The 25000-nt window shown below is 37.6% G+C and overlaps 1 protein-coding gene across 3 annotated transcripts in view; it reads right to left on the minus strand.

Moving 5' to 3' along the window:
- Positions 1-25000, minus strand: part of ZNF407 (zinc finger protein 407) — a 350717-nt gene that overhangs the window by 207801 nt on the left and 117916 nt on the right. For all 3 annotated transcript variants that reach the window (XM_075084575.1, XM_075084577.1, XM_075084576.1), the window contains exon 4: positions 5567-5641. In XM_075084575.1, the coding sequence (XP_074940676.1) occupies positions 5567-5641 (75 nt within the window). The remainder of the gene's footprint in view (positions 1-5566; positions 5642-25000) is intronic.

The raw sequence follows: 25000 nt of genomic DNA on the forward strand, positions 1-25000 counted from the left end.
CATCTCACATCATACCTGACAACTATAATAAACTTACTTCAGATTGCCCCCTCCTGAGCTAAACTATAAGATTGCCAGGATTTGATAGGAAGAACAAATAATGAGCAGTAGTAAAATAACTTCATTCTTTTACAGTCCTTCAGTTGTTATTTTTCTTTCTGATAAGATGCTGAATTTATCACTTGCCTTTGTGGAAGCAGTCTTCAAAAGCATAAACGACTGCCTACCCTTTTCTTTGTAGCAAAGCAAATGCATGTGATGCGTTACAGACAGCAAGCCAAGAGAAAAGCTAGCTGTGAATTTTCAGCACTTCACCTACTTCTGTACCAGAGGAAGCTCAGGTAACCCTAATGGCTTCCTGGCATTCCTGGAGTCAGCCACAGAGAGAGAGGAGCGCTCAGGCAGCAAGCGACTGTGCAGCTTACACCTACACTCACACCCTGAAACAGCAGAGCACCAGCCAAGAGCTGAACTCCACAGGAAAATATTTTCAAAGGTCAAGTAGGCCACCAAAGTACTGAAAGCTTAACACAGATCTTGGGGAAAACTTTAGCTCCTAACCAACGCTAAAATGTTGAGTCCTTTCCATTTCCCTCCTCTCATCACAAGCTTCTGACTAGTAAATACTTTAAGGAAAAGCTGCATTTCCTTCCTTAGGGCTTTTCCAAAGAATTATTCTGTAACTCTCCAAGATCCTTTTTAAGCCAAATGCAGGAAACAATCAATTAAGTAAGTTTTTCATTCACATCCCGCTAAACTAGTAATGTTAGGTTTCAGTTGAAAAGCTCAATATTGTTTGCAAGAAGCAGTAAAAGGTGATGACGAGGCTTGATGGCCAGACCCAGCACATTACCCTCCAGTGGCTACAGGTAGTCTCTCCTCTGTGCATCCATATGAACTACCAACACCTCTAACTGGAAACCTTTCTGTGAGACAGTCACTTAGAAAACTCATTCTTTCAGAACATGAGTTATTACAAGATGATTGCATACATATATGTATGTATGACACATCACTCTGTGACTTTTGCCGCTTGTTTTCCCAAAATCTGCTATAACAACAACTGGATCTTTTTACTTTGCAAGTACAGGGGAATATTATCCAACACAGGCATATCAAATAGTTACTATCAGCAATGTCTTTAATCAAAGAGTTTCAAAAGAAGGATTAACAGTTCCATTAAATAGAACAGGGTCAGACTGAAGGGCTTCATTCACTTCTAGTTCTATATTCAAAATGGAAATATCAGGACAATGCAATTTATAACAAAAACATTTCTAAAGAGCATAAAGAACATCAAACTCCCATTCATTTTTTCTGGCTACTTTTCTTTCAGACCTCAACAATGCCTTCCAATGACACACCGCGCAGTACATTTCACAGTATTTATACCACACATTAGTAGCATTGGATAATCCAAAATTCACACGGTCTTATGCAAGCATATTGAACAACAGGCACCTAGGAAATTCCTCTTTTTACTTCAAAGCAGTTGCGCAAAAAATACACAAATTTTGGAAGTGTCTACCAACCTTATTTGAAAAAACATCTCAAATATATTTAGGCTGCTGCTACACAGTAATAGGTATTTACTTACAGATGTTGCTCTGAAGTTGAAATCATTACACAGCTTTTCTAATCAATTAAGATCATTTGAAAATCATATGATCTTCATATGGTGTTACTAGCACTGTAACATTGATCACACGTTTTAAGCACACAAAAAAATGCAAGAACAGCCTTACAAAAACCAAACATATTATTAATGACCTTTACAGAAAATGTTTTGTAACACAGATTCTAGTTCAGCAAGTGTTTGTGCTCCACATAACTTTATATATATGAATGATCCTCTTTGACTCAATGGGATTACTCATATGCAAGAAGGTGTTCCAGAGGCAACTCATCATTTAAAATTCATAAGGAAGATGAGGTAATTAAACAACTGTCAGTAAAGGCCTTTCTGTGGTAAACATATAAAAATAGTTCAAACAGATGTATAAGGTACAATTCTAGTTAACAAACCTTACACACTATTAAATGCATATTGTACAGCACTAATGGTATCCTGAAAAAATCTCTCTAAAGAATAGTTAAAAGTATTTTTCATATGAAAAATTTCTAGATCCAGAGTTGTGCTTAATAGTGGTAAAATTTGGTCTTACTGATGAATGGCTTAGTGATTTTATTTTTTTTCTTGCTCATATTTGTGTGTGTGTGTGTACGTATATTTCTTCTACTCAATAGTAAATCATCTTCATTTGTTCTGTGTTTTGCCACAGATTACACCTAAGTAATGTAACAATGTAACAGAAATTAGAACTTGGCACCATTAACACTACTGATGCATTCACCTTGTCCTCAACCACATTGTCTCCTAGACACAATAAAGGTGTAGCCAAAGATTTATCCTGCCAATAAGGTATAGTTATAGGTCCCATGAAGATTACTGACACTGAAGTACCAAATACGTACTGGCCTTGGACTTAGCAGATAACATGCCAGTTTTGAGACACATTCAGGTTGACAATAAATCAGTATCACAGTTCCAATAACAGGAAAAGATACCTTAGAGGAATTTTTGTGTTAAAACATTCCACTTTTGAGTTAGCTATTAAATGGTAATGATCGTAATGGACTAAGCAGTAGGGTTTTTTGTGGCTGAAATGTGCAGGCATTTTACTAGAAGGCTATGTTTTTAAACGTCTGTGATTTTGAACCACACAGTATTTTCCCCTTAAATCAATTTTGTCTTTAAAAAAAAGAAATATTTCAAAACAAAAATGTTTTAGGAGCAATCTTATTACAAATTATACTTGTTTTCTATATCTGCACAGGCAAACATTTCCACAGCCTCCACGACACCTCCCTTTTGTGCATACAAAAAGCAATAGTTGTGGGTTATGGAAACCTAGAGAGAGCAAGACACACTAGTTCAGTACTGCTTACTAAACTGTAAATGTATTTTTTTCTCTCCCTCTCAGAACTACCTCAATGTTTGTCACCAGAAATTCCTTTCTGAGAAGTTTGTTAAAAGGGCACCAATTTCTCAGAGTATATAACTATTTTTTTCAAGCACCCTTTTGAACTTATTTCAATTTTCTGTTTTTGATGATAGTCATGCTGACAACTTTTTTTGGTCCATCAAATTCTGTAGTACAATTACATGAATTTACTTTTAATAAATTACCATCTTTGCATATATCAGTCAAACCATGAAGACTAAACACTTGCAAATAAAATGCATTATTAATTTAATTGTCACAGCCTATTTAGCTAGCTTCTATTAGTATTTGCTATAATATGCAATGTATCAGAGGGCAGAATCAAATTCAAAACATAAAGAATAAACTGATTATATTGTCCTGGAGAAATTAAAAAACAGCAAGCTTGCAAAATTATAATCACAGCATTAATGTTTTAAATAGGTAAGAAAACTACATAACTTAATCTATAATATGTTTATACCCAAAGAGATGGTTTAACATGCTGAAGAAGGATTTCTTTGGTTCCTAAAGCCATTAAAAGGCATCAAACTCTCTCGTAATAGGAAGGGAAAGCTGGAAAAGAAAGTAACTGGGGTTTGGTATTTACTGCACTAGATCATGTGGCTTAAACATCCGCCACCACCAGTGAGGGACTGCTGCTAGAAAATGATATTGTTGTTGTAGCTCTGCCACTACTATTTGATGCTGCTCTACACTAAGCTAAGTGCCAGCTAAAAAGGTATTGTAGGTAAGAAATAGTCAAAAGACGGATGAAGACATTTCAAAAGAAGAGAGTATGAAGTCACTCAAATACCACTTGTTTATGCTGGCCTGGGGGTAAAGCTGCAACCGCCTGCACTAGCAGATGGGGCAGGGAGGTTGCAGGCCTGGGCTGGGCTCTCCGCTCCTCGGGCAGCTGGGGCTGCAAGGGCTGTGAACCTGTCACCTTGCAGAGGGGTGGCAGGGGAGGGCTTCCCCCCGCCCCCCTTCCGCCTCCTCCCCCTCCTCACGCCACACTGGAAGGGCAGCCTGAAAGCCTTTGAGGAATATGGGAAGAAATGGGGAAAATGGAAACAGCCAGAAGGGTTTCAGAAGAAACACACAAACAAAAGGCAGCAAGAACCGATTTAGATTATAGCATTCCTGCTTGTTAAGGAATTCATTTCAAGATGACGATCGCTAAAACTATGCCTCTCAGGCTACGATACTATATTTGGAAATCTATTGTATGTATCCTTTATTGCACACATATTCACTAGGGTAACGCAAGTTATCTCTATGTTGTATTTATGATGATTACACAGTAAGTACCCCCTTGCAAAGAACATATTGGTATTGAATGCTTCCAGTCATAAAATAAGCCACCAGAGCAAAACATTTGTTGTAATTGTTGCGCTATGACAAAAGATAACCAGCATAAACTTTAATATGATATCTGCTTTGATGAAACTGTAATTGTTGTTCCGATGCATCATTCTCTGTTTTAGATGGAACAGAATATCTCAAAACTCCTTAAATGACCATGTGTTAGGGAAATTCTGGTTAAGCCCTTTGTGGAGGAAATCTCATTAAAAATATAAGCACCACTTAAACAGGTGCTTAGTCAAACATCAGGTGTATATGATGTGTTAATTTAAAACTCTACTCTTAGGTCACTCAGTGATTTAAGTGTGACAAACTTGTGAGGAAAGGGTCTAATGGACTACCATTTCCAGTGTCTTTAACAAGACGTGAACATGACCTAGAGTTTTGCAGTGTTCTACGACTCCTAGCTATCATTTGTTTTCCCCTTCTTTCATATCAAACCCAGAAAATACTCTTAGTTATGAGCACCTACACCAGAAGAACAAGTTACAAGGCAATCATGCTTGAAACGGTATCAAGTGTCCAGCAATGAACCCTGCAGTTAGGATACCTCCATCAACCCAGACTGAAAGAGTATGTGATCTTCTGGTGATCCAAAAACTGTCAAGCTTCTAGTTGCCCCCGAAATTCAATGAAATAGCAACAGTTATGCCACAATACACCATATGCCCAATAAATCTGAGGCAAAATCTGTTTATCTGCAAACACAGTGCCATTTAGTTTGTAAAACAGTTACATTTTAAACCACAGAAAAAATAACCTGCTTGCAAAAAAATGTTAGAACATAACTAACTGACCATAGATTGAAAAAAAAAATTAATTCATTTTAAAAATAGGCAAAACACCAGATCTCTGTTTCTGCCCAAGAACACTGAGAAAACTTTCTTTTTGAGTCCTCTGTGACTTTGACCTCACTGATCAACAGTGACAGGGACAGTTACAACTATGGAAATTTTGAGAAAATTATACAAACTGTCAAAAAAAAAAACCCAAAAAGTGCAACTCCTACATCTTTTATGTAGAATCGCTTTCTACAGCGATTTTCTATTGACACCCACCGACAGCTGGCAGAGCACTTAAGCATGTTAGCTCCCTCTGTAGTTGGAGTTGGGCTAAAAGTCCAGGTGACTTTAATTTGGGTAAGCTCAATATTCCAGATAAGGTCTCCACGCATTTTATAAGGTAAAATGGGAAAGAATTTTAAAGTCCTTTACCTTTCTTTGGGTGTGCCAACTCCATGCTTGCCCAGTAAATGAGTATTCAAATGCTTCTTCATCACAAACGCCACCCTACCAAACAAAGAGAAAACCCAAGGTTATTGGTTTTTTTATTAATATTTTTAATACTCTATTTTTCTGTTTTGAGCATGCACTCGAGGATACTTTATTAAAGATGGACTTTTAAAAACCCCACTAGACTATAATTTAAATCTGGGACTCCATTCTGTAATGACAGGTTTTCTTCAGATTGTAGTCACTTGGCTTTTTTTCTTACAAATAAGTAATCACAACCACACATTGCTCGTCAAAGAATGCAAAACCTGTTTCTGCTTCCCTTTGCAAATTAGAATGCCTTATACAAAATACTGATAATATAGTCTATTTTACCTAAATAACATTTTCTCATGTTATAAACTAACACCTTTAGTTACACCTTTGAATTTATTTAAGCCTAGTGGGCCTATCATACAACGCTTCTTCATACAAGTAGTTCTATTGTTTTTGACGAGTGCCACAAAAATACAGCAAGATCAGATGCTTTAATCACTTCTTACATCTGGTCAAACTTCTTTATATTAATTATTTAAAGAGATATACAGGGAAACAAAGTAATGGCCTTAGTTATTTTATAGCCTTGTGAAAAAAAGGATGGAAAACGTGAAGCACATGTTCATGACCACACTTTGAGCAGGAATATTGTTCAAACTGGCAAAACGCTGTTCAAAGCATCAACAGCAGCAACAAAATCTATACTAGCTGGCATTATGCTTCTACCAAACAAAACACAGATAATTTACTTTAATTTTGGTGACATACATACTGAACCAGATAGGAGCCTATCAAGTACCATTCTTCTGCTGATAAGACCATAACATCAATTTAATTATGTCACGTGACTGCTTCAAACAATTTAGATATCAGACTGAAGCTTCAAACTAAAAATGGTTCTCTCGATAAGCAAAAATTTTACTGCTGCAACTTCCAGTGTGAAAAGGGCTTGCAAACATTTTTGTTAATTATGTATTACAGCTGTCCTTCATAAAGTTAATTACTAATAGCTGAAAGGCAATAGACTCTATTTGCATATGTACATGAAAGGCATGACATATGCAAAAATATGATTTTAATTAGCATTCCATGATATGAAGGGCTACAAATCAAACTGGCATGTTATAAGATTTTTAACATTAAACGCTGAATTCATCTGGACGTGTTTGCAGTAATGGACAATGGAAGGACTGTAAAATGTTAGCACTATGGGGTATAAGAGCCACAAAAGCCAAGAGACAGTACTTTTCCTTTACAAATATGTTTATGTAGCTTCTCCATGTCCGATCTACTTTGGGCACTTTCACATTATTACAGAGAATCTCTCTTGTGCATCCCTTAAGGTGTAAGAATATAATTCTCTCATATTTAAATGATAGCCGTTTCCTTTTTTTTTACAAAAAGACATTTAAAAAAATCTTAAATACTCTTCCCTACACAATTTGTAAGTATGGAATCATAATCATTACAAATGTGAATAATCTGTCACACCGTTACCATCATTACCATGCAAGTGTTATCAGAATTACTGTACATAGGGAAAATAATTGTAAAAAAATAAAAACGTATTCTAATAACAGCACAAGGCATTCAAACCATACTGCCCTTGCTTTTTGGCAGAAATACAGACCATTTCCACACAGCTGTGAAAGGTACCAAACATTTTAATTTAGTAAAATTTGTGTTTCCTGTTACAAACCTCCATTCTCCCCCTTCTTTAAAGGGAAATTAAACCAAAGATATTACTGTGAAAGGGCAATGTGCAAAGTTGTAAAGGCATACATTGCTATTTGCATGGAATATAAAGATCTCAACCAGCTACTCAGTATTTCTAGGGAAGTTTTTTTTCTCTTCTGAGCCTTTGTACTTGAAGCTTCCAAACAAAAGCTGAACATTTCTTATACCACACAACTGCAGGGGGTACAGACAGACATAACTTTCTGCAAAATCAAAGACAAAGGCCTTGTTAATAATGTGAAGCCATTAATCTCACATTAACTGACTCCCCTCTGTTGTATCTAGGTTCTGAGTAACCATTTTGCTGCTGTTACACAGCACAAATAAAATGAAGACTGACTCAGTAAGTGCCTCAGCACTTACTAACATTTTAAGCCTTTAATGTAAGGCTTGAAGACTTAAGACTTGAGGAGTGCACAATGCCTCCATGCAAGCCTGGAGTGCTCAGCATAGCGCAGCATAGCTCCCCACCTTACAGACTCAGGCCTTAAAAATACAAGCAAAGTTGCTATTTTCATAAGAAACTGAGAATGAGATAAAAAAGAAATATTAAAAACAGAGACAGCCCTATGGAAACAAAAGATTTTTTTTTCCCCCTAGAATTGAGGCCACATCTAAACGTCTTGGTTTGGATGCTGAGTCTGAGGACAACCTAACGAAAAAAAAAGACAGGTGTGGGAACTATTTGTGTATGTTTACCAAATACTGCAAGTGATTTTAAAAGACAAGTGGTAGTGGTGTTTGCTGGCTTTACAAAACAAACACAGTGTTTTCAGTACATTGTTACCCCTGGGTTTCTGAGATATTAGTGGTTTAGTAGTAAAAAAATACTGGGTTTATGTATGCCAGCAATTTACCTCTGCCGACGTACATCAGTTATTCCTAAGATACTGCCAAAACTGAATAGAAAGACATGAGCCTTTTCAAATGGCCTAATACATGTTGCTCTAACACATCTTCAAATCAAAGAGAATCTTTCTATCAGCTGCAGTAAGCACCAATTCAGGCTTTGCCGAATTTCTCATTTCTTATTTTTTAATTCTAGTGGAAATAAGATATGTTCAAATGCTAGAAATTAACTGGTTTCAGAAACACATCAAAAGGGAGTAAGAAAACCCTGTAATTGCCATACTCTGCTGTTTCCAATACATGCAAACCAGGCCAGACTAGAGGCCTGGAACCAGTTTTACAAACTCTGATCTGGACATCCTCATCCCCACCCGCATGAAGACAAGAAGCCACAGCTCAGCTGCTCTCCGGAGGGTCAGCTCTTGTGAGGCTGAAATGTCCAGTCTATACATCCAAGTCATGGTTACTGGGAGTTCCCTCCACTCGTTAGGAAGACTGCACCTAGAAGCCTCCTCTTGCAGTGGAAAAATGCGAGTAGGTAGATTTCGTTTGCTTGCAGTGGCATTCTGTTGGTTTAACTTTTCTAGTGGTTTTCAACTACTCTGGCTCCAAACTAGCAACACCCTCCATCTTATGTTCACTTATGAACACTTTATGTTCAAACTTCAGGATAAATTAAACACAAGTTGAAAAAAATTACACAGAGCTTTAGAATAGCATCCACACTCTCTACGGACAATTTTTTGCACATTAGCTAGATATAAAAAAACCCAATAACTTTCAGTCGTAAATATATGAGCACCTTTCCCAAAATAAGTTTGCAGAATATTCTGTTTTCAGTTTAGAACAGTTGTGGCCTTGAAGGAACATGCCCACTTATATTCCACAGCAGTCTTCAAAGAGTACTTGGACTCACTTTCAAAATGTCTGTAACTGCTTTAGGAGCCTCTACAGACTGGTCTTCAGTTATAAAAGCACATTTTAATGTACAAAAGAAACAAAGGGACTTCTAATTCTGGGAATAAAGAAACATATTGGACAATCTTTACTTCCACTTTTTATTCTAGTGTAATACGAGTTCTTCAGCATGTACAATGTTTATCATTGCAGTACCCAGGGAATATGAACAATCTGTCATGTATTGTCTGTTCTCTCATTTTTTCTGCAGGGAGAGAATTGTGCTCTCTGAAGTATCTTGTTTTGAGAGGGCAAAAGATTCTAGGTTTTATTATGTTTTGAATCTATAATAGCTTTTTTAAAAAAATATGTACATAATTGTTAGTGAAAAGCCAAGTTAAAAAATCAGGCACACAGACACCAAAAGGAGCATTCTGGACCATAAAGTCATTTGTCCTGAGTGTTTACCAAGTGCTCAGCCTTTGTCTAGTTCCAAGGAAGGAACTACATCTTACCTCTACCAAAAAGTCTCTCGAAGCCATGTCAACAGACCAGTCATCTTGTAACTGCACATAACTGCTGAGGAGGACCAGCATGAGAATTTATTTTTGTGGAGCTCTACAAACAAGGTATCCAGCAGTTGAAGAGCAATTTTAAATCACTTCTCAGTGGACACATTGCTCTCTGCAACTGCTCTTGGAGAATTTATCTTACAGACAACAATGTTCAATGATGGCAGAAATGTCTAGGAGAATAACAATGAATATCTACCCTTTATTCATATTCTCAATATCCTTTACATCTCCTTTAAACTGTCCAGAACCTCTTTATACATGAATTGAACTCTGAGAACACAGGTAAGATATTGCATGGCATGTGCAGTCCCCAAGTACACAGGATGTTTTAAAAAGGTCCTTGAAAGGCTTTTTTTTTTAAAACAAAACCAAACCAAAACAAGCCACACACCCACAAAAAAACCAACCAAACAAACAAACAAACAACTAAACAAGAAACAAAACCCCTAACAGAATAGAATGCTATTATTTTTTAATTATTAGTATTTAGAGTTTGGTTTTATCATAGGTTTCAGGCACTCAGAAAGTATAGAATGGTCTCCCATTTTGGCTAAATCACCTGGGATATCTGACAGCTTCAAGGAATAATAAGGAGAAGGATCTCAAACTTTTATGCACCATCACAGAACATGAGGAAATAATACATTATCCTGTCTGCATCAGTTTTTGTTTTCCATGACCCATGCTTGAATTTATATCCCTATATCTTCACCTGAGGCAAGAAACCAAAAAATCAAGGCAAGTAAATAACAACATAGACTCAATAGTTCTTATCATCTAAATTAAGTTCTCTTGTTCTTTACCATGTCTTGAAATATGCTGCAAACCCTAATTTTTTGTAGCTGAATGAGTGGTTCACATGCAGTCATGTCAACAGGTGTATCAATTAGTAAGAGAAATAGTGCAGTATCTCAAGGAATATTGTGACCCATGTGTATTTTAGAATGTTCAATAAAATCTGAACCTGCAATTACAGATTTTTGCATGTACTTTAGAATTGTACACATAAAAGTAGAACTTCATATCATCAAATCAGCACTTAGTCAAACAGTACATAAACAGTCTATGCAAAAACTTTACGTTTTTAAAGTCTCAGAATTATATAAAAAGTTGCTACCCAAACTCATCTGTCTGTCTGTCTGTCAAGATCTTGTATTCAGCAGGCCAGCTTCAGGAACAAGATCATAGAGGAAACGCAGAACTGCCCAGAAAGCAATGGTTTTCTATGAACAAGTAATCTTTTTTCCCATCCATCAAAAGCCTAAATTCCTGGGAATTTCTTCAAGTCCATCATTCGTGGATGTTTGCTGATTCTGAAGGGTCCAGACTGGGGCGCTGATAACTCTCTTGCATGACTGCGCGCGAGGGACTCAATTTAAAAAAAAGTATCTGGCAGGGCAGAGTCTGGTGTGCAAGATATCCAGCAGTCTGAAAGGCTTCATGCCCTTTGTGACAAGATGTCAGGCTCAAGTAAATATCTGGCAGGGCGAAGTCTAGTGTGGAAAACATCCAAATACCTGAAAAACTTCATGCCCTCTGTGACAGGATGTTAGGTCCCAGAACCCTGCATAGGAAAGCTGGGTTTTTCCGCTGACTCATTTAGCAGCCAAATGAAGCAGGTCTTATTACTTCCACCTAACAGTTACGGTTATTCTTCTTAAGTTAACAAAGAAAAAAAAAGGAATCAATAACATTTCAGAAGGTTAACAAGTCATGCATAATCACCCAGTCTGTGATGCTGAGAGCACTGTGACCCACTGCCTTATACTCCCTGCTGACCCCATGTGTTAAAGGATGATATGGCTATTTTATGCTCCACCCTCACTAACACTCTTAATTAAACTGGGAAGTGAACCACATACATCTGGCATATGTGGCTCCTTCCTCCTCATCCTCAAGTGTGAGCAACTTGGCAGACTGGATTATGCAAACTTTTTCTCTTGCAAAAAGAAGCCAAAAGAGGCAAATGAGGACAACTTTGCTGCCACCAACAAGACAACCAGAGTAACACATCAAGATTATCATAGTAATTCATGAAATCTAAACACTAACACAAGTTTTACATTTCTGAGAATTATTATCCCTTCTGCCTTAAGGTTGAAGGTGGGCCTTTGTATTAAAATTTTTCATGCAAGAATCAGGTATGTTTCTTAATGTTTTATTAACTTTTCAACTTTACCACGAAGATGTTTTGTTGCTGAAGTTCAAAACCCAACATGTTCAAAAATTATTTTTATGTCAACATGCCATCATCAGTGCAACAGGCTACAACCTTATCTTCTAAAAATACCTCAGCTCATTTATACTATTATTTGGAACGAGTTAGCAATGAAGCCAAAGCACTCAATGATACAAAAACTGAAGGGAGAAGACAACAACTTATATTAGTGGAATACCTGTACACAGATTGCACCCAAGGTAGACTTGAGTATCACAGCAGCTACTGTTCCTGACTTGCTTTGAACAGGATGACAGACAACAGGATTGTCAATGTGCTGTTCAATGACCTGCATCAATCTCAAGAATAATTTACTGCTATATCAGACAGATCATTATGGATGAGTTGTGCACTATCAATCAATTGACTGTGTTGTTCCTGCATATTCCTGCATTTATCACCCAGAAGAGAGCGAAATCCCTCAGCACATTCTTGTTGCTTTCTGTTACCAATCTGCATCCCTCAAGATCTGAAAGAATTTTTAGCCACATGGCCATAAGGTAGCAGCAATGGGCACAATTATATCCTTTTATGTATTCTGGCAGAAGAGGTGTAGGTACAAAGGAATAGAAAACTAAATAAAATGGCCAACATCCTCTACTGTTCCACTCAAGCTGGCTTGGAGAGATCTTGCCATCCAAAGTTGACGAGTCGTCTCACCATCCCTCTTTTAAGAGATGTATGTTATAATGTAAAGCATCTGGGACAGAAATTTAGTCTGTTGTTGCAAGGGCTTGGTGAAAGAGGAATACATGGGCAGTATTTACATTATTTCTTCCCCCCATGAGGGAACTCATATATTTGTCATTGTGTGCCTCACCTGGAGTTACTAATTTTGTAACTGAAAGCAGGAAGGTTTTCTCTAAGTTAGCTATTTTATTGGTTTGGGGTTTTTGTGGTGGTGGGTTTTTTAAATACAAAAAGTACCTTTCAACAGCAGATGCATGAATTATTATGTTATTAACATAAAGGTAAGAGGAAACTTAAGAGCGCGACTGGAAACCTTTAGATTTGGAGACACGATAAAAAGCTGCTCACATGGCATACAGTGCATGTGAACTATACCATATTCACTGACAGCAGTTTCCAATGACCACACACTTTGCCTCCTTAAAGGAGGGAGAAAGCCACTGTACTCTCTAATGCATAATTCTCTGCTGAAAACAGGACTTACATTACTTCAAAAGAAACTTGCCATGTGGCTCAAAGCATATAGGCTGGATGGCACAATTAAACACTAGTGCGTAGACAAATATTTCAGTAAATGATGCAGCATGATATTATACATAAGAATACAGTTCGGACCATATAAAACTCTGCCAAAACACTTTCAGATGTGCAAGCATAAAAAGTGACAGAACAGGTCCCAAAGCATTATGCATTTCATAATACCATAATAAAACACCACCAGAAGGTCATGTCCGCTGTTTCAAGCAATAACAGCATGCAAACCAAGGGAACTACTAGTCAGCTTAAAGTAGAGGACTTCTCTGAAAAGAGGAACTGGATCTTTCCTTATGGTACCCTATGACATCTTAAAGGAACAATTGAGAGTTTCAAGTGGCAGCATCCCCTCACTGCCCCCAGCCTCCAAACATCAGGAATTAGTAAGGCTCTAAAACCCACAGCAAAGTAACATTTATGAAGAGACTAAATATTAATGACCAGTGAAAACAGTTCAGACAAAAAAACAACCAAACAAAAACCAACAAAAAAAGCAACAAACAAAATGCAATCACTTTTAGGGAAGGCATACCTTTTAATTCTGCCCAAACACCTATGCTTAGAAAGGTAACTGAAGTTGTTCATGCACCATTACTAAATATAACAATCTACATCAACAATATGCTGCTGGGTAATCTTCTCAAACAAAATAAAATATAATAAAATATTTTATTATTGTTTGAAATCTGATTTTTCCTACTGAATGTGAATTGATCTACTGTCCATCTAAATATCCACAGATCTGTCATGGAGTAAAAACACCAAACACCAAAACACTGGCTAGTAAAAACCCGAAATAAACAGGAGACTCTTTATTATACAGTAAATTGCTAAAGTGCTAACTCTAAGTAAACAAATGGCTCTCTACTTATTTTGTTTGCTTAATGAGCAGACTAAAAACAGCTGAACAGTGGCAAAAACTTTAAAGTCAGAAGGTGTTCACTCTGTCAGGAAATCACCTTACAAATATATGAGAAAATTAGTACGCCACAAGAAATGTTTGTTTCAATATTCAGAGGAGTTAATGAATGTTAAGTGATAACGGTAGACAGCAGCAGTATGTAATTACATTTCTAAACACACCTTACCAAATCACTTCTAAGCTAAAAGAATCACTTGTTCTATTAATTTTCATTGGTTATCAAACATCTGTAACTGTCACCTCTAACAGGTGTTTGGTAATCTAACAGCTGCACAAAGCACTAAAAAAAAAAAAAAGAAAAAAAAAAAACCAGAATCACAATGTGCTTTCTGTAGGGCTGCTATCAAACTACCAGTCTACCACAACGCAGAACCTCTTTGCCTAAATTCTAAAACGAAACCTTAGGCTCAGCGTTGCAAGTGCCTTGCATCTAAGAGAGATTATGATCAACATCCAGAGACATGACACCAGAGAACATACTTATGCTAAATGAGGCTGCAGGAACGCTTTAAACAGACATGAAGGTTTACAGCTATAAGCATCATGATCCAAAACAGCACCTACCAACCTTGCCACCGAGAAATCGCTTATGTCCTTCCTTTTCTCACAATACGTACATCCAACGTTCCCATAACTCTGGTCCCTCTCTTTTCCATTCCCTCCCTTTCTTCAGACATTGGTCTGTCTCCCTACTTGTGATCCAGTCCATTTCATAGCATGCTCAGGGCTTCAGATATAGAATTTGATGTAGTAGGCGTCAGTTCCTCATATCATCATTAGAGTCTGGAAAGAGACAGCAGGATGAACAGACTAATGTTTGAAGTGGGAAGTTCTTCAAAGTAGATCCAATTTTGGGAAAGCCAGGTGAACCACATCTCTAAATGCCCTGAGAGGAGTTTTGAAATACCTGACTGGCTGCAGACAGTTTGCACAGAACTTCCCAGCCACTCTAACGAGCAAAGTCTATGCATGTTGAAAGTGCAAGAAACAGCCTGTAAAACTATCTCAAAATAAAGATGTTCCAATGAGTTTCAACTTAAGATCAGAATGGATAGAGCCAAACAAATATTCTTAATTTTAATCTTTTGTTCTTCCTGAAGAAAAAGTCACTTTTGATGTAGCTTCTTTCTAACTGCTCAGAAATTGCACTGCAGACTGAGTTACCAGGTTTATGCAGAGTTTCTATAGGAAGAGCTATCTTGAGAGTGAATCCTCATCATGAAAAGAATCTACTCTTGCCTGTCTTTAAAGGGAACCAAAACAAATTTAAAGATAGTTGATTGTGAGCTAGAAAACATATAAGGCCTGCAGTAGCAGTGCCACCATATGTAACTCAGTCAATTCAGCATCTATAGTGCCTGTGGTCTTTTGCAAAGTTGCAAGGTACAAAGAAAAGAATGAGATGAATAAATTGGTCACTATCCGATGACTGAACTGCTCAGAAGTCAAACACAATCAGAAGGCACACACAATTTTTATTGACAATTTACCCACAATTTGAAAACGCTGCTGGTGATAGATGGTGGCTGGAGCGAAGACTGCAGTCTGCTTGATCTGTGAGAGTAGTGCGAATCTTGCCCTAGGTCTTTGCTTGACATAGAAAAGCAAGTGCTGGTTGATTTGTTTATTCGTGAGACAAATTCGGCTGTAAAACATATCCTTTTTGTCTTATTCCAGGCATTCCACAAGACTGTTTGACTTAAGGTAGAAAGGAAAATACTTCAGAATATCTGGTTGCCAAAGTAGCTGCAACTGCATAAAAACAGTAAGACTGTGACAGCAGGACCTAACCTGTAAACCATCAGACATACCATCCACATGGATGAACCTTTAACAACAGCCTGGTCAAATCAGAATAGACTGGTTCCAGCCAAGGGAAAAACAAGGTGCTGCTTTGGATCAGATTGCTTTCAATCTACTAAAATGCATCTGGTACTTGTATACATGCAAACATGTTTGGAGCACAGGGAAAAAAAGAGGACCCACTCCTTGGTTCTGGCTTTCCTTGTCCAAGGGCTCTCAAGCCTAGCCATTGCTACCTCAGAGACTAAGAACCACCAAACACTGTGGCATCAGACGAACTGTATGGTATGCCTAACACTTGGCTGGTATGTTTGATTAATGTTTGATTTTTTAAAAGACATCTTCATTCGTAGTTGAGCATAAATAAAAGCTTGGACTTTTCAGTCCCATGTGGCGTCTCAGTCTCTCCAGCTACTCCCATCACAGCCATCCCCAACTGTCCCCAGAAGTTGAGAGCTGCAACAACTTTCTCCTCCTACCACTGAAGGGGGAGGAGATTGGATGAAGGAAGTAACAGGGACTGATAGAAGAAACCATGATATGCAGACCAGAAAGACTCTTACACACTCTGCAAGCACTACAGACCTACAAAACTCTCTCAGATTATGCAACTGAATGTAGAGTGTGCAGATGATATTAAGAGCAGCATGGAAGTCTATCCAAATGAGAATTCCAGGTGGTAACAGTTTGCCCCGTGAGCACATGGTAACACCTTTCACCACTTCAACCACAGACTTAGCAGGAGAATTACTGGTCACTAAACCTGCTAAGTGCAAAGTCTGGTATTTCTTAGGTTTGTCTTTGATGTCCGGCAGGACTCACTTCAGATACAGAAGTCCAAAGCCAGGACCACAGGGATTAATATACTAGTCACCTGAGATATAATTCTTATTGAAGCAATAAAGGCAATAAAAAACCCCACTGAATTTAGAATGTTTTGCACCAAAAAAAAAAGCGCCATTCCTGCAGTCCAGCATGGATGTTGCATGCACTAGGTATGAAGGTTGTTATCAGTCTGGGTAAACCAAAGGAATATAGATCAAACAAATCAGTACAGTCATCAAAGATGATATCTGTGACACAGCAGAAAATATTCTCTGGCAAAGAATATTCCAATCCCAGCCAGCATTTGAGATTAACTCTGACCATTTCTGGCCACAAATCAAGCATGAGAGAGATGGGAACTAGACAGGTACCCAACGGAATTAAGAAAAAAAACCATCCGTGATCTCAAGGGCTTAGATATACTTACATATACATATTGAGCGTACATATGAACAAACACGTAAAGGAGAAATCAGTTTTGTTGCAAACAAAGGCTGGTAGCATGTTATCTAAAAAAGAAAGGAGAATTGATAAATTACCTGAAATGACGCAATAAAAGGAACTCGGCTTTTTCTGAGCTTGCCAACCAAGCTTCTGAGGTACGTAACTAACTGGATAAATTACAGGACTTCTGTTTTTATATACAAAGTGACAAACTGGTCCTAATAAAGAGACATAAACCATGTTTTCTTAAAAGAAAACATTCTTTTCAGTCTCAATGTCTTTCTGAAATGAAGCTTCAATTACAGGGCTTTTCTTTTTCTGATCCTTCCTGCCATTGCAACCACACCCCCATAAAGCCTTCTCTCAAGTGCTAGCATGAAATGATGGGTTCCCACATATCCACTTTTGGTAAGAGGGGAACCTGACAGCAACACAGGTGCCAACACATGTGGTACTCCTCCACTGTATTCAGTATTGCGTCACATTTTGATTTTCATTAATGTATTCCTCTCTAAGAATACACTGAAATTTAATAAATACTTTCATAACTGAGGCATGTGTACACAAAAACACTTATGTGTCCAAATGACCACCTGAAAACACTGTATGTCCCAGAGGTTGCTCACAGCTATGGAACAGAGCATGTAACCACCGACATGCTACTCTCTGCTTAGCTTTGTAACGTGAAATGGCGCTCAATTTGGAGCAAAGACAGCTCCCCACTGTTTGACTCACAAGTCCCACGTGCCACAGGACTCGCTGCACTTTACCCATCAGAGGGCTGAGTCGTCCTGGGACAGTTTTCAGGCAAGAAAGGCCTCAAATTTTAGGCAGTTTAAATTATTCTTTGTAAAGATTAAATAAATACAACACGCTTTCTCGTTTGTTTAAATGGAAATAAGCAAACAAAAAAATCAAAGTGCTGTTACGTCTTTTTACAATCTCTCAGATTAGCAGAACCCCCAAAACCATGATTTATGACATGAAATGTCTGTCCCTGGACAGACCTGGAGACAGAAATAGTCTGATCAGTATGCAACTTTCATAGTACTGAATAGTAGGCAATATTATGTGCAACACATAGTTGAATGGATTGATTGAATTGATTTTGTAAAGAGTTACAAACAAAATAGTCCAAAGTATTAACCGATAAACACATGCCTGGGTAGAAATGCCCTATTATAAAATTACTGTAAAGATCCTCAAACTGTTCAGGGGAGAAAAAAGTCCAATTCTCCACATAACCTGACAGTTCAGAGCTTTCTGATAATAAGATCCAAGGAACCTGTAAACCCAAGGCTCTAATTTTCTTATGGCGACTGTGTAATATTTTGCAAAGTAAAATTGACTGAGATGGAAGCTATTTTGCATGGTACAGTGGCGATGGCTAACAAATGAGAGTTTTGTGGGCTGAATGTTAGTCCCCTGCCTCATCTGCCACCCCTAATGACAGCAGCCACCTGCTGTTTTATTGTCACAGCTGGAGCCGGTTCACACTCCTTGGTGCTGAGCTCTGCCCATGAGCGCCAAGCTCTCGCCTCGCCTCATTACTTTGATGAACTTTTTATGGTCAGCACCCATGAAGACCTCATCTAGGACTATACAACCTAGATCGGCTTCAGGGAGTGCTTCCAGCTAGCATGAGGTGATAATACACAGTGACACCACGGCTGCTACTGCCTGTCACTTAGTCAAGTCACTGTACTATACTTCTGGCTCTACAGGGCCCTCAACAGGTAAAATGCCATGAAATTCTCCTATATAATAAAGTACTCTCTCTCTTTTTCACACTGCAATATAGACATCACATCCTAATAGCAAATTTTAGCTTATCCAAGATAGAAATTAACATTAAAAAGTATCACACTGTTTATTACATACAACTACAGACAAGAAATTTCTACATTCCCTGGACATAAATCTGCTGCCTTCCTAAAACAAAAAACAAAAAACACATCCTTGCATTAAAGAAAGTAAACACAAAAACCATATTATGGCTTGATTAACACCAACAAATGGGGGGTGGGATTACATGCATTTTAGAAGAGAAGGACCATTTTAACCTAAAGAACAGAAAGCACAGAAACAAAAATCAAGCCAGTCACATCAAATTATTACCCAAATGAATCCACAGCAGAGAATGATGCTACTACCCCCTGTCCAAACCCCCCCCAACTTATAAGTTTCTTAGATATGATAATATCTCAAACCAAGATAACAACGAAGAAAAGATTTATACATCTTTTTTACTTAATCAGAGCAGTCTCTTACTATTTTCTGCTAATTTAAAAGCAAATACAATCATCCATTCCTTTTCAAAATTTGTTTGTCCTAACAAACACTCCAAATCTCCTGAGCTTGTATACATTTTTAAACTTAATCATAGATTTTTTTATTGATGCATTTAGAGCAGACTGTTCTATGCTCAATCACTGAAATTTAACCCCGGGTTTACTTTCAGCAGTAGAATAATATTTTTGGTGTCAACAGAGCTTTACATTTGCCCATATTTACATATATCATTAAGATTAATATATGTGGTATTAATAATAATTTCATTAACATTCTGAAATCATCAAATAACATTTTGACTTTTCAATGGCTGTAGGCTATTATAAGCCTAAAAACCAGAACATTTTCAGTATTCATTGTGTAGCAATCCAGCTGATCAGTTTTGACAAATTCATGCAATGTTATAAGCCATTAAACTTCATTTAGTTTCATATAAAAATTCCACCTAAAACAAAAAAGCTACTGTCTTTTTTGTACAGACAGTACAATTTCCAATAAATACCAGCTCCCAGGATCCTCCAAAAAGTAACTGGGATTTTTTTTTTTTCATTTTGTTTTATTGAAATGTTTTTAAATTTCTCATAAATAGAGTTTTTGGAACAATATTTCTGACCTAGCAAGAGTTGAACACCTCTAACATGGTCCAGTGCAATTTAGCTCCTCCTGAAGAGGGACAGTGCTGCGGATACCCTGCACTTCACGTAAGACCCCTACAACAGGTGGAACCTTAAAAACGTTGCTGAGCACAGACATTATCCTACATTTCTGAGAATTTACTTATGCAAGCTCTTCTTTATTAGCATTTTTTAAGTGCATCCTAAACTGCAGTTGAAGAGCCAGAAAAAATGATGATTCCACAAAGGTTTCCGTTCTGCTAAAAGCTGAGCACCGCCTGTACAGCCCTCAACGTATTCAGACAAACTGGAGGACACACAGAACCTCATGTAACAAGGGCCTACAATGTGTGAACAACCCTGTTAAATATAAACGCCACCAATTTCTCTACCAATACAATTTCAACAGGCGCTTCTCTTCTGCACAACGAATTTAACAAGAGAACTCCTTGGGAAGCACAGTGACATATCAACCACATCCTTTGAAGAGTCCAACAACAAAAAAGAAAACTGCTTTTAAAAGAAAAAGGAATTCCCTTCTTTTGACTAGATGACGTATCTGTCAAATGCATAATTTGTAGGACTCCTTTCATACCCTTAAAAATGAAATATCAAAGTCGCAGCTTGATCAGTGCAGGGTAAGACATTATGAAATGGACAAACTGCCTCAGTGGAACAATCAATGGTTTCAGTAGAACAATCTCATAATGGTGCTGGCAATTAAATAACAATGTCTGAGAGATTTTTCCCCCTTTTTTTTTTTTTTTCCTTTTCTTTTTTTTAACAGTAGTGGGTCAGCTGTAGCATGCCTATTGCATGCTTTGTGGTATGACACACTTAAACCATCTAAAAAGTTTCTCTTTTATCAATCTCTAATCCATAACAAAACTAGCTAGGTATTTATTCTCCTGTTATAAAGGAATTTGTTAACAGATGCATGGCTATCCAGACTAGCTATATTTGCTCACTCCCTTACAAGAAGTAGCCTGCCTGCACGTATAAATATTTGGAAATATTTTTCCTTTGCAACACTGTGTTGCCTTGGTATTATGACTGTGTTTTAGAGTTGTATTCTAAAATATAACTTCAATTTACCCAGCACTTACAGTTCACTGGTCTGTAATTCTTAATATCCCTCTGTTTTCCACCAATTTTAATTCTAGTTGCTATTATTTAAAGTTCATTTTCCATGCCCCTTCAGTCATGATTTTTTTTCCATTGTGACAACAAACTTCAGTGCCATTTCTGATGGTGGCTTTTACTGGAGTACGAAAAAGCAAACTTTTAAAAGAGAAGCTATCACAAAATCATCAGACAGTAACAACTTGTGGTCGGTATCAAGATGAGGTGCATGTGAACAGACAGTCTGGAGGTGACAGGATTTGTATCCAATTACTAATCCCCTGAGCCATTCAGCCCCTTGAACAATAAATTTCTGTAAGCTTAACCCATCACTAGTTGGTCATTCTACCGCATTCCAGCAGTAACAACGAAAAGGGAAACACCTTACATTTTCTATTTAAATCTCCATGATACAAAATAGTCATGTTGGAAAGTCCCCAGACCTCTTTTCTCATCTACTACTGGAAGTTTTGAAAATGGATCCTACAAAAATAGGAATACGCGTATGAAATTATTTGGCTTAACGTAAGTATTCTGTCTTCTGTACTTACTCCAAGCACACAAAGAAACTTTCAATGTACTGAACAGAAATACATGTTGATCTTAAAAAATGGCCAAACTTCTATGCCTGCTGTTAAACATATTCATACAAAGGATATTGGAGACGCTGCTGAGGAATTGTTCACCCTTTAAAAACTATTATCTCTGTAATGCTGCCAGTGCCAGTGTCAGGTTGGGCAATTAGCCAATTAAGTGTGAATAAGATCTGCCAAGAAGGTATTTTATTTTTGCCTTGGAATGTTTGTGTATCTGTGAGCTGGTGTGTGTTTGTGTTCATGCATCACTGGAATCTGGTTGTTCATGCCAGGTTTTCTTATCATACTTTTCTGCCTCTCTGAACTTGCACATTCCTGCAATACAAAATGAACACGTGTCTGCTGATAATGTCAACATACTTACGTTCACAAGGAGAGATTTTGTGTAACTAGATGTAAAGTATCCTTTTTTGTGTCCATTACCTGACCCTGTCTGCTTACACAGTACTAGAAGGAGTCGTTCATGGGAAGAACTCCAATAACACAAGCACCTCTAGGAGATGTTAAAAGACAACAGATGTGGAAGGAATTAGCATCCAATTACAATATCCTGGGCTAAACACTCTCCTACAAACCCCACTTTTACATGTTATCTGAAGGAAATTCTCACTTCTCATAGCAGATCAGGCTCAATGGGGCACTGAGAGCATCCTGTTATCTCTTTAATTGAGATCTCATTATGCTTTAGACTCCTGTACATCTATCTAGGAAATTCCACTTGGAAACATGAGTAGGTACAAACATATTTCATGCACTCTGACTAAGGCTACTGCATAAAAAGCCTATGGACACAACCAGATTTCCATCTCTCTGTCCAGAGTAAAAAAAATTATGGATTTTCCTTTTCTTCCTTTTTTTTTTTTTTTTTTTGGGTGGGGGGGGGGGGACAGGAACTGGGGAGGGGGAACAGGGCAGATCTACCAATTGCAAGCCTTTATCTTAATTCAGTAGCAGAAGTACAATAATTCCAAATAAGGATCCTTCAACAATTTTGATACAGTCATTCAAAATTAAAACCAATGCAAAAAAAACATATACGCAATTTGCAAATCAAAACTGAACTGTACCAAGCACAAACAGAAGTATGAAAAACCCCTTTCATAACATTTCAGAATACAGATATTACCTGGCATTGAAGCTACCTTCTTGAATACCTATTAGAGAACTTCACAAATCTTAACAGTACTGACAACTCATTCAGAATTTACCGTCACTTATGCTAAAAAGACATCCTACTTTTTAACGAATGTGTTTAAACAGCCCTGATGAAAATTAGTATATTTCGTAAAACTGTAAGTACATTTAAGTCTAGTGAAAGTAATTACCTAATATTACTGGCTGTAATCAGGGGTTATGGAGGAAGGTAAGGTACAAGTTAGTAAATATGGTGCTGATAACAAACTTCACACTCATAGCTATTAAGTCTCTCTCATCACGGCACTGTATAAACGAAGCACGAGTGACAAACATTCTTAGATAGGGATTCAGAGCCAAGACTGCCGTTTTTCCTAATAAATCCCACCAGTCCAGAGAAGAGGAACACTGTGCTTAGCTACAGCACCAGATAACCCCTACATTTGTCAGAACATGCTACAATTGTTGTGCTATCAACTTCTCCCATGGATCACCTCAGCAGATGTTTACAAACGGGATGCATCACTACCTCGCTCTTCCCTGTTCCGGAACACAACTTTGAGCAGAGACAGGACCAACATCACCTCCAAATCTTTGCCCTTGCTTTTCATATAGTCTGTGCCAAAGGGGAAGAAGGGCTAGCATGCATTCATTGACAGAAGTGAACAAGAAAATTCTTTTCAGTATTTTTCAGGTTAAAATGGAATCCCCTTTCTCAGCATTCTTCTTCTATTTTGCTACATATGTCTGTAGCTCTTACATCTGCAGCTGCAAAGAATTCTGTTTTTTCTTATCACTTTGGTAAGCAGGAACAGAGCATTTCTTCTTACCTTTCTGTAGTTGCACCACTAAAAATAGGATTATAAAAGACTCAAAAAGGATGTCTTTCATCCCAGCAACAAGTCCAATTAAGCTGAAAATATTAATTTTTAAAAGATTTTAGATTATTTCATATTTTTGTTTCCAATGTACCTCTAAATTAATGCAAACTTACTTCCTCTGAAGAAAAGAGCGAACAAGCGTTGGTTTCACTGTAGTACATATGATCTAGATACCAAAGTCTAATCATAACATATTTATCACCATCTAGCATTTGGCTTGTATATGATGTCCACAGGCACTTGTAGTGATAGCTGTCAAGCTGCATTCTATTTCTGGCAGAAATGAGCATAACAACAAGGACAAGAAATGGAGTGCAGTATAAAGTAACAACACAGCCTGGAATTTAGCCCATAGTAAAGAAACAGTCAAACCCATTATCGACCTCAGTGACAGAGGTTCATGCTTACAGTGGCAGAATATTTCAGAAGTCACCGAGCTTCATGGGGTTTCTTTCTATGAAAGGTGCTAAATATTGTTTTAGAAACACAGTATCCTTCTCCCTTCCTTTCCCTTTAACTGTACCAGAGCTCATAAAATCTTAGTCAAGCCATGCATGTTCCTGGAGAAGGAGGTCTAAAAGGACATGACCCACCCTCCTCAGATTTAACCACTGCTTGCTCCAGTGCTATTTAAACATAAGGATATTTCAAGTGTTCTATATTTAAAAAGGCCCATCTTACTCTCTCTTTCAAGGAAAAAGGAACAGAGATGAAGAGGGGAAAAAACCAACAACAAAAAAGAGAAAAACAGTGACAAGGTTCCTAGTTGTTTTTTGAAGTCTTATCTACGTTCCGTACTTCTAATATACTAATTTAACTTAGCAGTAACCTTTCTTCCTCCTTGGTCCGCTCAAAGTCATTTTCCTATTACTCCCTTTTTTACTTCTCCCTTGAACTGGAGATACTCCACATCTGTATACCTCAAAAGATTTTGCAAGTCTGCATCTGTCTCTCAGTCTTACTTAGAGGGAAACCATGATTCTCAGATACAAAGATGAATTTCTAGTCAACCCTTCCAAATGCTATCAGTGATAAATATGAGGTAGTTTTAGTGGCTGGCAAAAAACAAACCAACGAACCAACCCCCATAGCATAGAAAGAAGAGAATATTGCTTGGCCATGCATTGCATTACAAGAAAGTAGCGATAGAGAAAGCAGCCAGTAGCATTGCCTACAACAGTATATGGTCCACTGGCACATGATCAGCATCAAAGTCCTTCTATTTAAACTGAAGGTTCATCTCTCCT

Source organism: Phalacrocorax aristotelis, chromosome 2 (assembly GCF_949628215.1).
Source record: "Phalacrocorax aristotelis chromosome 2, bGulAri2.1, whole genome shotgun sequence".
NCBI lineage: Eukaryota > Metazoa > Chordata > Aves > Suliformes > Phalacrocoracidae > Phalacrocorax > Phalacrocorax aristotelis.